This window comes from Rhinichthys klamathensis, unplaced genomic scaffold (assembly GCF_029890125.1).
Source record: "Rhinichthys klamathensis goyatoka isolate OS25496 unplaced genomic scaffold, OSU_Roscu_1.1 h1tg000191l_1, whole genome shotgun sequence".
Taxonomy (NCBI): domain Eukaryota; kingdom Metazoa; phylum Chordata; class Actinopteri; order Cypriniformes; family Leuciscidae; genus Rhinichthys; species Rhinichthys klamathensis.
In genome coordinates, this window is record NW_026606717.1 from 7110133 (window position 1) to 7122225 (window position 12093).

General features: G+C 39.3%; 1 protein-coding gene across 2 annotated transcripts in view; it reads right to left on the minus strand.

Annotated features, from left to right (window-relative positions):
- Positions 1–12093, minus strand: part of dacha (dachshund a) — a 168922-nt gene that overhangs the window by 55934 nt on the left and 100895 nt on the right. For both annotated transcript variants that reach the window (XM_056262249.1, XM_056262248.1), the window contains exon 3: positions 4579–4710. In XM_056262249.1, coding sequence (XP_056118224.1) covers positions 4579–4710 — 132 coding nt within the window. The remainder of the gene's footprint in view (positions 1–4578; positions 4711–12093) is intronic.

Consider the following 12093-nt stretch of genomic DNA (forward strand, 5'->3'; position numbering starts at 1 on the left):
GTTCAGACCAGAGCAGTGAGTGATTTTCGCTTTGTCTTTTGTCGTTTGATTAACATTAACAACACATCAGGATTATTAGGCTGCTGTCACTTTAAGAGCTCGGATCCAATATAGGCTGCTGATACTGTACACGTGTATTCTTTCTCAACTATTTACGTTCACTTAAGACTAGTGCTGTCAAACGATTAAAATATTTAATCGCGATTAATCGCATTAATGTCATAGTTAACTCGCGATTAATCGCACATTTTTATCTCTTCTAAATGTCTCTTGATTTCTTTTTGTCCCATTATTTTTCCCTCATTTTAATGCTCTTATCAACATGGAAAAGTGGATCGGCTTGCTTTGTGCAAATGTTTTTTATTGAAAACAACATTGGCATATACTGTGTTCAATTTCACACTAAGGGTGTATTCACACCTGCCTTGTTTGGTTCGATTGAATCGAACTCTAGTTCGTTTCCCCCCTTGGTGCGGACCTTTTGGGCAGGTGTGAATACAGCAATCGAACTCAGGTGCGGACCAAACAACCGAACCGAGACCCAGCTGAAGAGGTGGTCTCGGTACGGTTCCAAACGAACTCTGGTACGGTTCGTTTACGGTGTGAACATGAACCGACCCAATTGCAAGAAAGCACTGCGCCTTTGAGTTAAAAGGCTTCCGTAGTCGGAGATTTTGGCATAATGGTTTGTGTTATTGTTGTTCAAGTGCGAAAGAGAATTCCATTCCGGCGCGCTGTCTGGCCACACGATACTGTGGCGCGTCTTTCTGCGCGTCGTGTGTGCGTCATTGGAATGGAATGAATGAATGAGTGTGTGCATCAGGACATTCACATACAGCGAGTTCTCTTTAGTCTAATCGCGCATAGATGCAAAAAAAGCTTTTGCAGTTCATATAATGTAACGATAGTTACAATACAAGGATGACGCTGCATTAAACTGGACAAACTTAAATCGCAAGCGTTAACATTGACAGCACTTGTTAGCAGTAGCCTATATACAATAAGAATCTCATTATTTGAATGTGTGAACATTGCCCCTCTCTATGAATCAAAACTTTATACCTTATCCGTCTTCTGCGCAGTTTCTTCATATTGCGTTTGTACAGAATAACACAAAATTAGTAAAATAACAAATATTGCAGTACGAAATATCTCCATGCTGAACCTTTTTTGCACTTCCTGATTTCCCTACTTGAGAATCCTTGTCCAATGGACGACCTTAGCACACGTGTGGTTTTGTTGACAAATTTTGGTTCACTTGCAAAAAGAGCAGTGTGAAAGCGAACCGTACCAAAAAAAAAAAAAAAAAAAATTATTTGGTCCGGACCAAAGCAAGTGAACTATCGGACTTTCCTGGTGTGAATACACCCTAACATTCTCACTTGGAGCAAATAATCTCTCACACACAATGTAACACTGTCCATCAATAATGGTACTGATATTGACGAGGGGGCGGAGAATTCGCATTAGCTGTGTGTGTGTGTGCTTGGCCATCATCAAGTGGTATTTCAGACTGGACGTGCTGCGATGATGATAGCTCAGTTCACAACGACAAAACACACAGATCACTTTGGTCTTGTCAATGGAACCATTTGGCAACTTTTTAAAAGTAAACTTGCCATTCAGAATCTTATTGGCATCCATTTTGGCGTCTCGCGCTCGTCATCCACTCAAAACGTAACATTAACCTACTATTTGGCCGGCTCGCAAGCCTAACCAAGTGTGTGCGGCGTCGTGCCTGTTGTTTTGTTTCCGGTCTAGCTAGACCCGCTTGCGCTTTGGTCGACGAAGCAACAAAACGTCCTCGCGCGGCGCAAGCCATTGAAATGAATGGGTTTCATAGCGCAGCGCCGCGTCCTGTTGCAAAAGCATGTGAATAAAACCACAAAGTTTGCTAGGCCAAAAAGGCCGTTAATCGCGCGATAAAAAAATTTACGCCGTTAAAATGGGTTTGCGTTAACGCCGTTAATAACACGTTTAACTGACAGCCCTACTTAAGACATAACCGACTATGGCCTCGTTTACACTGCAGGTCTTGATGCCCAATTCTGATTTGTTGCCTATATCCGATTTTTTTTTTACCGTCCGTTTACACGTTCTTTAAATTGTGACCCATATCCGAGTCATGTGTTTACACTTGACTGAAACATCGCGCAAAAGGGGTCTTAAAGGGGTCTTCTTGCTCAGATGGACAAACGCGCAGCGAGATCTCAGGACAGGTGGGAACAACACAATCTCATAAAAGTGAGTATCTATAGCACAAATTTTATTTCTCATGCCATTTATACGCCAAAAATAGTTTTTGCTTGCATATGATACGCACTGTAAACATGCGTATGCGTATTAAACGCCATAAAAGTGCGTATCATGCACGCAAAAACTATTTTTGGCGTAAATGTCACGTGAAAAAAAAATCGTGCAATAAACGCACTTTCATGAGATCGTGGCGGGCTTTAACGAGGAGCAGTGGGTCCGAAATTTTAGGATGAGCAAGCCAACCTTTGATATGTTGTGTCAACGTGTGTCCACATTCCTCTCCTACGACGACACAATGTTTCATCGGGCCATCCGTCCATCCGCAGATGCGCGTCGGGGTTTCTCTCGTCATTAAACCGCGGATACGCAGCCTAATGCCTCGGAAAATCCGATCTGCCTGTTTACATGACAGTCGCATTGGCACATATCCGATTTACATCTGATTTATTTCCACATATGAACAAGGCCTGAAACCGATCTCGAAATATCCGAATGCATGCGTTTTTTTCCTGTTTACACTGTCATAGAACACATCCGATCTGTGTCGCATACGAGTAAAAAATCGGAATTGGGTCACATTTCACTGACAGTGTAAACGAGGCCTATGTTAACTAGAATAATTTGTGTGAATTTGTTCTTTCAAGCGCAATACAACGTGAAAGAGAGCACAGCTTTCTGGGCGAGCACCTCGGATGTTTGTGCACAGAAAACTTCCCACGGTGCGCGAGAAACGAAGTGATTTCTCTTTCGCTTCTTCTTGCGCTTGAATGTTTAAATTGTCAAGGCTCAAACATTCGTGACGATACATAAAAAATATTTCCGGCCAACAGCGATTTTTACTCGTGTTAATTTTAGGCCCTGTGAAAAACACCAGAAGAGTTTATATGGTAAGAATGTGTAGTATTGTGTTTGAACACAATTTTAAAACCTTTGCAAACTGATATGTGAATTACATTACTTGTAATTCTGTAATTCTAATACTGTAATAGTGAATTGCTGGTATTAATATCTCCCTCTACATATTCACACACATGCACTGTGTTTCTGTTCATGTTTGTGTGTGTTTGGAAGCGTTATTGGTCTTGGCAATAACAACGGCTGGCATTTGTGTCTGTGCTCGCAGTTGTTGACTGTGATAATAAAGAATGACATTTTACTCGGTGTGTGTGCGCGGTGATGGTAACATCACAATCTAAATGCACAGTCAGGTGGGGAACATTAAAGACGTCATTAGCCTCAATAAAGCTCAGCAGAAAGGAGAGGGTTGCGTGGGCAAGAACCCATTACCTCAGGTCACGTGCCTGTGTGCGCGTGTGTGTTGAAGTGATTAGATTGTTGAACGCATCCTAACAGTGCTCTTTATTTTCATTTTGTGAATATCTATGGCCTGCGCTGGTAAGTGATTCAAAGCTAGTGAGTCATAAACTGGTCAAAGCTAATGGCTGTGTACCCCTGCACATCAGAAATGAGTTCTGCTGCTGCAATGGATTTGATGGGTTTGATTACCAGGTGAAAAGCTCAATAGTGCATCTACCGAACTATGGCAGGTGTAATAACTCATAGGCCTAGCGTTTGTGAGAACACCGCAAATCTAGAAACTAGAATAGTGAAACTACAATTGATAGTGTCAAACGTGTATTTGAGAGTTTTGCTTCAGAGTGAATGGGGAATGGGAATCATAATGAATTTGACAACTCCATGATTCAAATTCAGATTTGTCTTAATGATTCTTGTTCTACAATTCCATGGTTTTATTTTTTTTAAATCCATTCAAATTATCGATCATAAATAATCAATAATAAATTTGACTAATTCATTTATTTCATACAACTTTTTGTTTATATATCATTTTTTTTGCACACACTTTGTTTTTGGCTACATTTATTTGAAAGGGAGAAATAACTGTTTTCTATTTAAATTTGTATTTTAAATGTAATTTATTCCTGTGATCAAAGCTGAGTTTTCAGCATTATTACTCCAGTCTTCAGTGTCACATGATCCTTCAGAAATCATTCTGATATGCTGATTTGCTGCTCAAGAAACATTTCTTTTTATTATATTTCAATGTTGAAAACAGTTAGGTTGCTTAATATTTTTGTGGAAACAGTGATGCATTTTGTTCAGGATTGTTTGATGGAAAGAAAGTAAAAAAAAAAGAGAATTAAATAAAAACATATTTATTTGAATTAGATATGTTTTGTCAAATTATAAATGACTTTACTGTCACTTTTGATCAATTTAAAGTGTCTTTAATAAATACAAGTTTTAATATATACAGTAGTTTATATGATTTTGTAAACTTTTGAAGTATGACTCATCTACCTGCACTGGAGTTGAGCTCCTCGTTCTCGGACTCTGTCCCGTTCTGGCTTCCTGCTCCGTGAATGTTGTTCATGGCCATCAGTTTCATTTTCTGGAGTTTCATTGCTTCAGCCATTGCTGCTGCTGTCAATCCTGTTGAGCACACAAACACACACAGAGAGAGAGAGAGAGGTAAGTGTACCTGGTAACATACTTTCCACCTGATACTAACATCCGTCTCGGGAGATCCAATCTCAAACAAACAGCCGACACAAATCGCTGTTCACCTGGTATTTACATGCATCTCAAATGCATCTCATGTGACCAGATTTCATCAAAGAGAAGCTCCATTTACTTCCTCGGTGTGTTAATAAACGTTGATAAAAGCGCATGAAGTTGGGGACCCATCCATACTGAAAATCTGTAGTTTTGCACATCTCTAATCAGTACTGGTGGTGACTGCCGCCCACCGGCAGAATGTGGCCCTCTGGAAGAGGAGGGAGGGATCTACTCCCAGAAGGCCTTCTGCTCGTGGTCCTGTGCTAGTGTGTGTGTCTCCCACGAGGATATCCCAGTGTTACTCACTGTCTCACACACACTTCCAGAGCTGTACCCTGGGCTCATCAAGGGCTCCTCAGCCCTGGAAGCCATCATCACTCAGCCCAATTAGGCCCCTAATTAATTCAATTAAACAACGGAGGGACACATTAAGTAATTCATTAAGTGACGATGTGATGCCTTCTCGCACTCCGCTCTCGAAATTTCCCCACAAATCAGGTTGGGAGGAAGTGATGGCCCACGTCCTGTGTCTTTTTCCCCAGGTTCAGACAATGGATGTCACCTTGATCTAATTCATTAAAAATGTAGCCTCCAACGGTATACGTGAACTAGCGCAGAAAAGAAGGCCGAAGAAAATTCCTTTATCCTCTGTTTAAAACGCTCGGCATGGATTTGGAAGCACGGGGCTATTCTGCTCCCCAGAGGACCGCGCGCTCCCCTGATGAGCTCTTACGGGTGAAAATGAACAACGGCACGACTGGTTTTGCTTTCTGCGACAGCCGGCAAGCCAAATAAACTGGCAAATTAGTCGTACTTTGAAAAATACAAGTTGTGGATGTGCCGGACTTGGGTTGGAGAGATAAATGAATCTACTTCTTGGCATGTATTAAACAAAAAAAACAAAAACAAAATAGAAGACAAGCATCTGAGTATTTTTAGCAGCCAGCCAATAAAGTAAAAAAAAAAAAAAGAAGAAGAAAAAAAAAAAAATCAGTATGCTTGATTCAGCTTTTATGAATTCCTTTTTGTTGCCTACTTTAAGTGATACAGCTGCATGGATTTAAACAACATTATATAATAAAAACACCATTGTCCATTATAATAAATATAAACAACAGAATAGTTAATATACTGTCACTTTTGATACATTTATTGCTCGCCCTTGTAATGTGCGCTGAATAAAAGTGAATTTATTTAAAAAATCTTATAAGATAAAATATCTTACAGACCACAAACTTTTACACCGTAATCTATATAATAAAAAGTTTAAATCTTTTGATTAAGAAAAAAAATGTTTGTGTACCTTTTATAGTTTATTTAAACACACCATAATTAAATACACCATAATATTAGCAATATTTTTATTTTAGTATTATTATTATGATATAATTTACACTATTGCCAATTGCTAAATAATACATTATTATTATTATTGTAAAATAGTATAATTTATAATCTATATAATGATAAACATAATAATATAATTATAAACCATATTATAAAATAATATTATAAATTATTAGGGGTAACTGTTAGCATAATAAAATTAGCCAAAACATACGTTTTAGAACGACAGCATTTTAAATATCTTATCATAGCATAGCACTGCATGTGGTGACAGATTAAAGATTCTGTAAAAGGGCCCTTTTTTTCTTGAATATGCAAGAGTGCTGAAGTTGTGGAGAGGCATCAGATCATTTCCTCTGAGGTCCAAATAAATAGCGCAAACTAAACACGCAAGTTTAGACAGAATATAAAGAGTAGAGAACTAAAGAAAGGGGGAAAAGCACTCACAATTGGTGCATTGTCTTAGCACACACACACTATAAGTCTGCCTCCCGATACTATGTCAAGGAGAAGCCCCGAGATCAAACGGCGTACGTAACAGTAATTGATGTTTGAGGAAAGTCGCGACCCGCGGAAATGGGAGCCGGCGGATGAAAGGCGAGTGCCGTTTTGCAGGGGTGGACAAACAGATTGCTTATTGTTTGCCTTTCATTTGGCCCTTCAGATCTACAAGTCTCTCTGCTTCAAACACTCAAGGTATCACCCCCCCTGCCGCATGAATGAGGGCGCTCGGGCACGTCCTGAGGAGGGGAGAACACATCTATCCTCCTTTCCTCGCCCAATACTCCCTCGTTCTCAACATCTGACAGGTCCATCTCGGTCGCTAATGGTTCACCTGGTTTGGAAGTGAGGAGGTGAGCCGGCGTGGTGGACGGGGGCTTTTGTAGTCTTAAGGGGGGTCAGGTACGGGCCAGTCTGGATTCCTTTGCGATGACGTGCCTGAATTGGCCCTTTTTCATACCTAGACAACAATGTCCCATTTAATTAAAGACTGGTATGAGAAAAGGTAGATTCCAAAGCGAAGGAAAAATTGATCCAAAGGAGTTTCTTTTGATCTCAGAGTCAGTGAGCGTTACATCAATGGATCCTTTTCAGTGTTGAGAGGCTCTCGGTTTCACTGCGTTTAACTTTCCTGTCCTTACCGCGGTAATGAAACCTTAAAGACCCAGGTAAAAGACATGGAGGTACTAGCACCTGAGATTGCGGCCTTGGATTCTGTTACAGGTCAGCAAATATCAGGAATGTCCATGTTCCTTATTTTTGGTTCAATCATAGGCTGAAATGGCTTTATATGAGAAATATGGTTTGCAGCTCAGATGCGAATGCCTTTTTGCTTTTATACATTTTTTATAAAAAGTTTCAAATAAAAAAACGGATCCAATTTTGTAAACTAAAATGTTCTGTTATTAAATTCCTTTCCTCTGCTAGAAGATATAGTTTAATAGTAGTCAATGGGTGTTGTGCAGGCTGTGCAATGATATACACAGGTGCTTCATTTCAAGGCTGTTGCTACATTGTGTGTTTTACCAACGTTGTGTTGACCAATCAAAAGCCAGGGTTGCCACTATCCGCATACACCGTAAACCCTAATGCTCAAAATAATTCATTGGTGTGAGTAGGGTAACTTTTATGACTATTTAGAACTTTCTTTTTCTTTTGAGTTCACAAAACTGACACATTTTAAGTTATCGGGATTGTTTCACTGTTTTGAGTTTTATGAACTTGTTTATTTTAATTTAGACAAACTTAAAAATTTAACTGAAACTGAGCTGGGATTTCCATTTCCCGGCATGCTTTGCCATGACACTCAAAAGGGAGAGTAAATGCTAAAATTAAGTGTTATATAATGATTTTTGTGCAAGATGTTTGGTGGGAGATTTAACAATGTTTAATGTTTTGCTGAGGTAATTTAAAAGATTTTCTGTTTTTTTCTTTTCTTTTCTTTTTGGAGGGTTACCATCATGGTGACGAGTGGAGAATGAGCTTGATTTGAGAAAAGATATATGTTAAATGTTATATATTGCCATACTTTTTTTAACAATTGCTATGCTATGCTAGTGCTATCAAAGCATTGTGTTACCAATTAGCAAGTTGGCATTTACTGAATTAGCTAGTTAAAGCCAGCCATGTTTCCGCTACCAAAATATTTAAATTTAGATTACATAAAAATTGTAAGTTAAATGTATGAAATATTTCAAGTTAAGAGCAATTAGAATGTATGAGTACAAAATAAAAGTCTTATTCGGGTTTATAGTGTAGTGTAAGATACTGTTTTGATCTGAACAAAGTCAGCAGGCCTTTCTGAGTGAAGGATTTCAGTCAATATGAAGGTGAAATAGTTTGCGTGTTAAAAAGGTAGAATTCACTTCAAATGACACAATAATAGAATGTGAAACTAATGTACATACAATTGAGCTAGAGAAATTAAATTAAATTGAATAAACAGCTGGTTAAATTATTTATATATCAAATTAACAAAAGAGTTGTAACAAAACTATTGTGCAAATGTACAGTGGAGCTACAGAAATTAAATAAATAAATATTGTTATATTTATTATTATCCCAACAAAACTTCCCCAACCAAACATGCTTGTACAACCCAATTCCACTTACAATGATCCTCACATACGAAGGGCTCCTGTGATTTTATGTCTGTGAGCATACAAAGGCGAATAGAGCAGAAAAAAGAATAAAGCAGGAAGAGATAGAAATAGAGACCAAACAACACACACAACACAATTGCCTGTGAGAACAAGCCCAGAGAGATCATGTTTTCCACAAAGAGGGTCAGTCAAGCACTCCCCCCGCTCCATGCAACCGGACGCATTATTACATTTTGCATTTCTCCTTTTCAGATGAAACATGGATAAAAAAGGAAAGGAACCGTGTCTTTTCTTTGCTTTGACAAAGTGTCTTGGGGAAAAGTATCAGATTTGTGCACAAGATGGGGGGAAAAAACAGGCAGAGCATCTCCTTTGATTCACTGAAGAGTAAATATTACTGTCCGATTTCACGTTGAACAGTAAACCGAGAAAGGACAAAAAGCCAGAAGAAGGGAGGGCATAGAGAGATGGGGGCGGTATACTGTATTTAATTCACCTTTGGAATTTCCGAACGGCGGAACAAGGGATGAGATGAACGCCTGACAAAGGCATATGGCCGGCGGGCGAAACCGGACTCTGCTGCTTTTCAGCGCTCAACGGTGAGAAAGAGAGAGGGAAATGGGGCGCGATGGAAGTTGTAAATAAAAGCCCAAATGAATGCTGAGATTTCCGCCTCATGACCCCACTGTTTGTGTGTAACTCACTGGAGGACTGATACAACTGAATCTAGGTTGTGTGTTAGTTTCCACCAACCAGAGTTTACTTCCAAAGTGAGGCTGTTTTTGATGGATCCGAACGGCTCAAATGAAACGAAACTATTGACACATTTGACAGATTGACAGTTTCGAATCATTCGAATCAAGTCTTGGTCTGGATTTTAAAGCACCGGAAGGTGCGTCTAAAAAAAAAACCTAGGGTTTGGGAATCTGTTTTTAAAAATACCAAACATAAATGACTTTTGAAATTCAATTCTATTAACGCTTCGGGAACGTCAGAATTGTTGAGCCATTTTTGTGAATGAACAGTAAACCACTAGTGTTTTTGTTGGATACAAACAGCTCAAATGAACCTAAACTATCAATTTATATTAAGTCAGTTTAGAGTCATTTCAAAGAAAAAGCTAAAAAGCTTGTTTATTTAAAAGAAAAATACCAGACATAAATGACTACTGACACTGTATTTTGTTAACAGAACACAGGCTACGTTCACACTGTCAGTTTTTGGGATTGACAACCGCATTAACTTACAGGTGTGAGTCTCAAAATGTCCCGTTCAAACAGCAACTTACAGTAGCGTCTCGAATACTGTCTGTATGAACGTGCAACGGTCGGGAGTCAAGCCCGTTTTCTCTTATCAGTAAACCAAAGCGACAGTGACCGAAGTGATATCAAAGACGGTGACATCTATAAAACTGAAAAGCCTCATTACATTTGACATGACAAACCAATCGAGCCGCGAGTTCATCCGTCAAATCTTCATTAACCGACATCAGCTTTTATATCTGGGTGGAGAGTGGAGCATTTGAGTCGTGCGTAAACTGGATCTAAAACCTTCAGATAACACACAGCTCATATCTCCATCATTATAAATGACTGAAACCAAACATGAAAACCCTCAACACACGGCAGACATGCATCTGTGGAGCGCAGCGTCTCTCTCGCACTGTTTGATGTGACAGAAAACCAGTTGTCCAGTCCGGTTCCGTTCACACTGAGAATGTATGGGTGTGAGTTCGGTTGTAGAATGCGATTGTCACTGTCGTAAATAACTGAACTGTGTGTGAACGTAACTGTATTAAGGACTCAAATACAGGACTGATAACCGTGTTCTGTTGCTGTGTGAACATGGCCATAGTAAAACACTAGTGCTGGCACTGACCTGACCAGTATAGTCTGATTTGCAAACAAATGACTGTTGAGGTGATTCCTTAAATAAACAAAGTCCATGATTTATTGATTTGAATTGGTCTCAGTCGTTCACCATTCTTGAGACTGTCTTATACATGCGTGAAGCGATAAGCAACAAAGTTTATTTTGCGCTTTATAACTTGAGCTTGTTCTTATTTATTGACCAGTGAACAGTCGAGGGGTCTCCCTGATCCTGAGTCAGCTCAAGTGGGCCGAAACACTGTCTGCGAGTGAGCCAGTATGAGCAACACTGTAATTACTTTTAATGAAGGCAGATGCTGATGTGGAGTTCTGCCATTATTGGAGCAGAGAAAAGATGATACACACACACACACACACAGCGTGGGAATGAGGGCATTGACGGCCATACCCAAAGGACGGGCAGAGGAGTGTTGTGGACAAAGGAAAGGAAGAACAGAAAGAAAGATTTAAAGTAACACCATGGAACCGACCAATGACGCATCACAAAAGCTTGAAGCCGTCTACACCGAAAGCATCGAAGAAACACTTTATCAAAAACATTCACCAACACAGATAAATCAGCTGTATATGTAATATCACACTTCACAACACTTTATTTTCTGAGGAAATACATAATATATAAAGCAAATATGAGTTAGTAGAAGTACTTTAAAAAAAATTATATATATATATACACTCACCTAAAGGATTATTAGGAACACCAGTTCAATTTCTCATTAAAGGGGTGATGAACTGAGAAATCAAATTTTCCTTGAGCTTTTGACATCTAAGAGGTCATCAAATTATAAGAATATCCTGTAAGTTTCAGAACTGAAAACGTCCTTGTTAGTCCAATAAAAGCTTTTATTGACACCAGGCTCAGCAAACGACTCGTTTTTCAAAGTGGGGAACTATGACGACAAAGAGGATAAAACACCACCCCTGCAGAAGAAGATCAACGCCTACTTCAACACGGACGGTTTATCCCCGCCCACCGATTCGCGCATTACACGAAACTCATAATATGCAAAACTGTTATCCACTCACAGCAGTGGGCGTAAACTTCCAAGTCTTCAATGCGAGACGCCCATAAAAACCGAGCGTTTTTGAGCTAGGCTCAAAACTAGGGTAGAAAATAGCCTATTACTTATTCATTTTGATGTTTTTGAATGTAAAAACCAAGCGAACGTCATAAGTTGACCTCAGACAACAATATAAAACAGTTTAAAAAGCCAGTTCATGACCCCTTTAATGCAATTATCTAATCAACCAATCACATGGCAGTTGCTTCAATGCATTTAGGGGTGTGGTCCTGGTCAAGACAATCTCCTGAACTCCAAACTGAATGTCAGAATGGGAAAGAAAGGTGATTTAAGCCATTTTAAAGCAACTTTGACTGAAATAACCACTCGTTACAACCGAGGTGTGCAGCAAAGCAT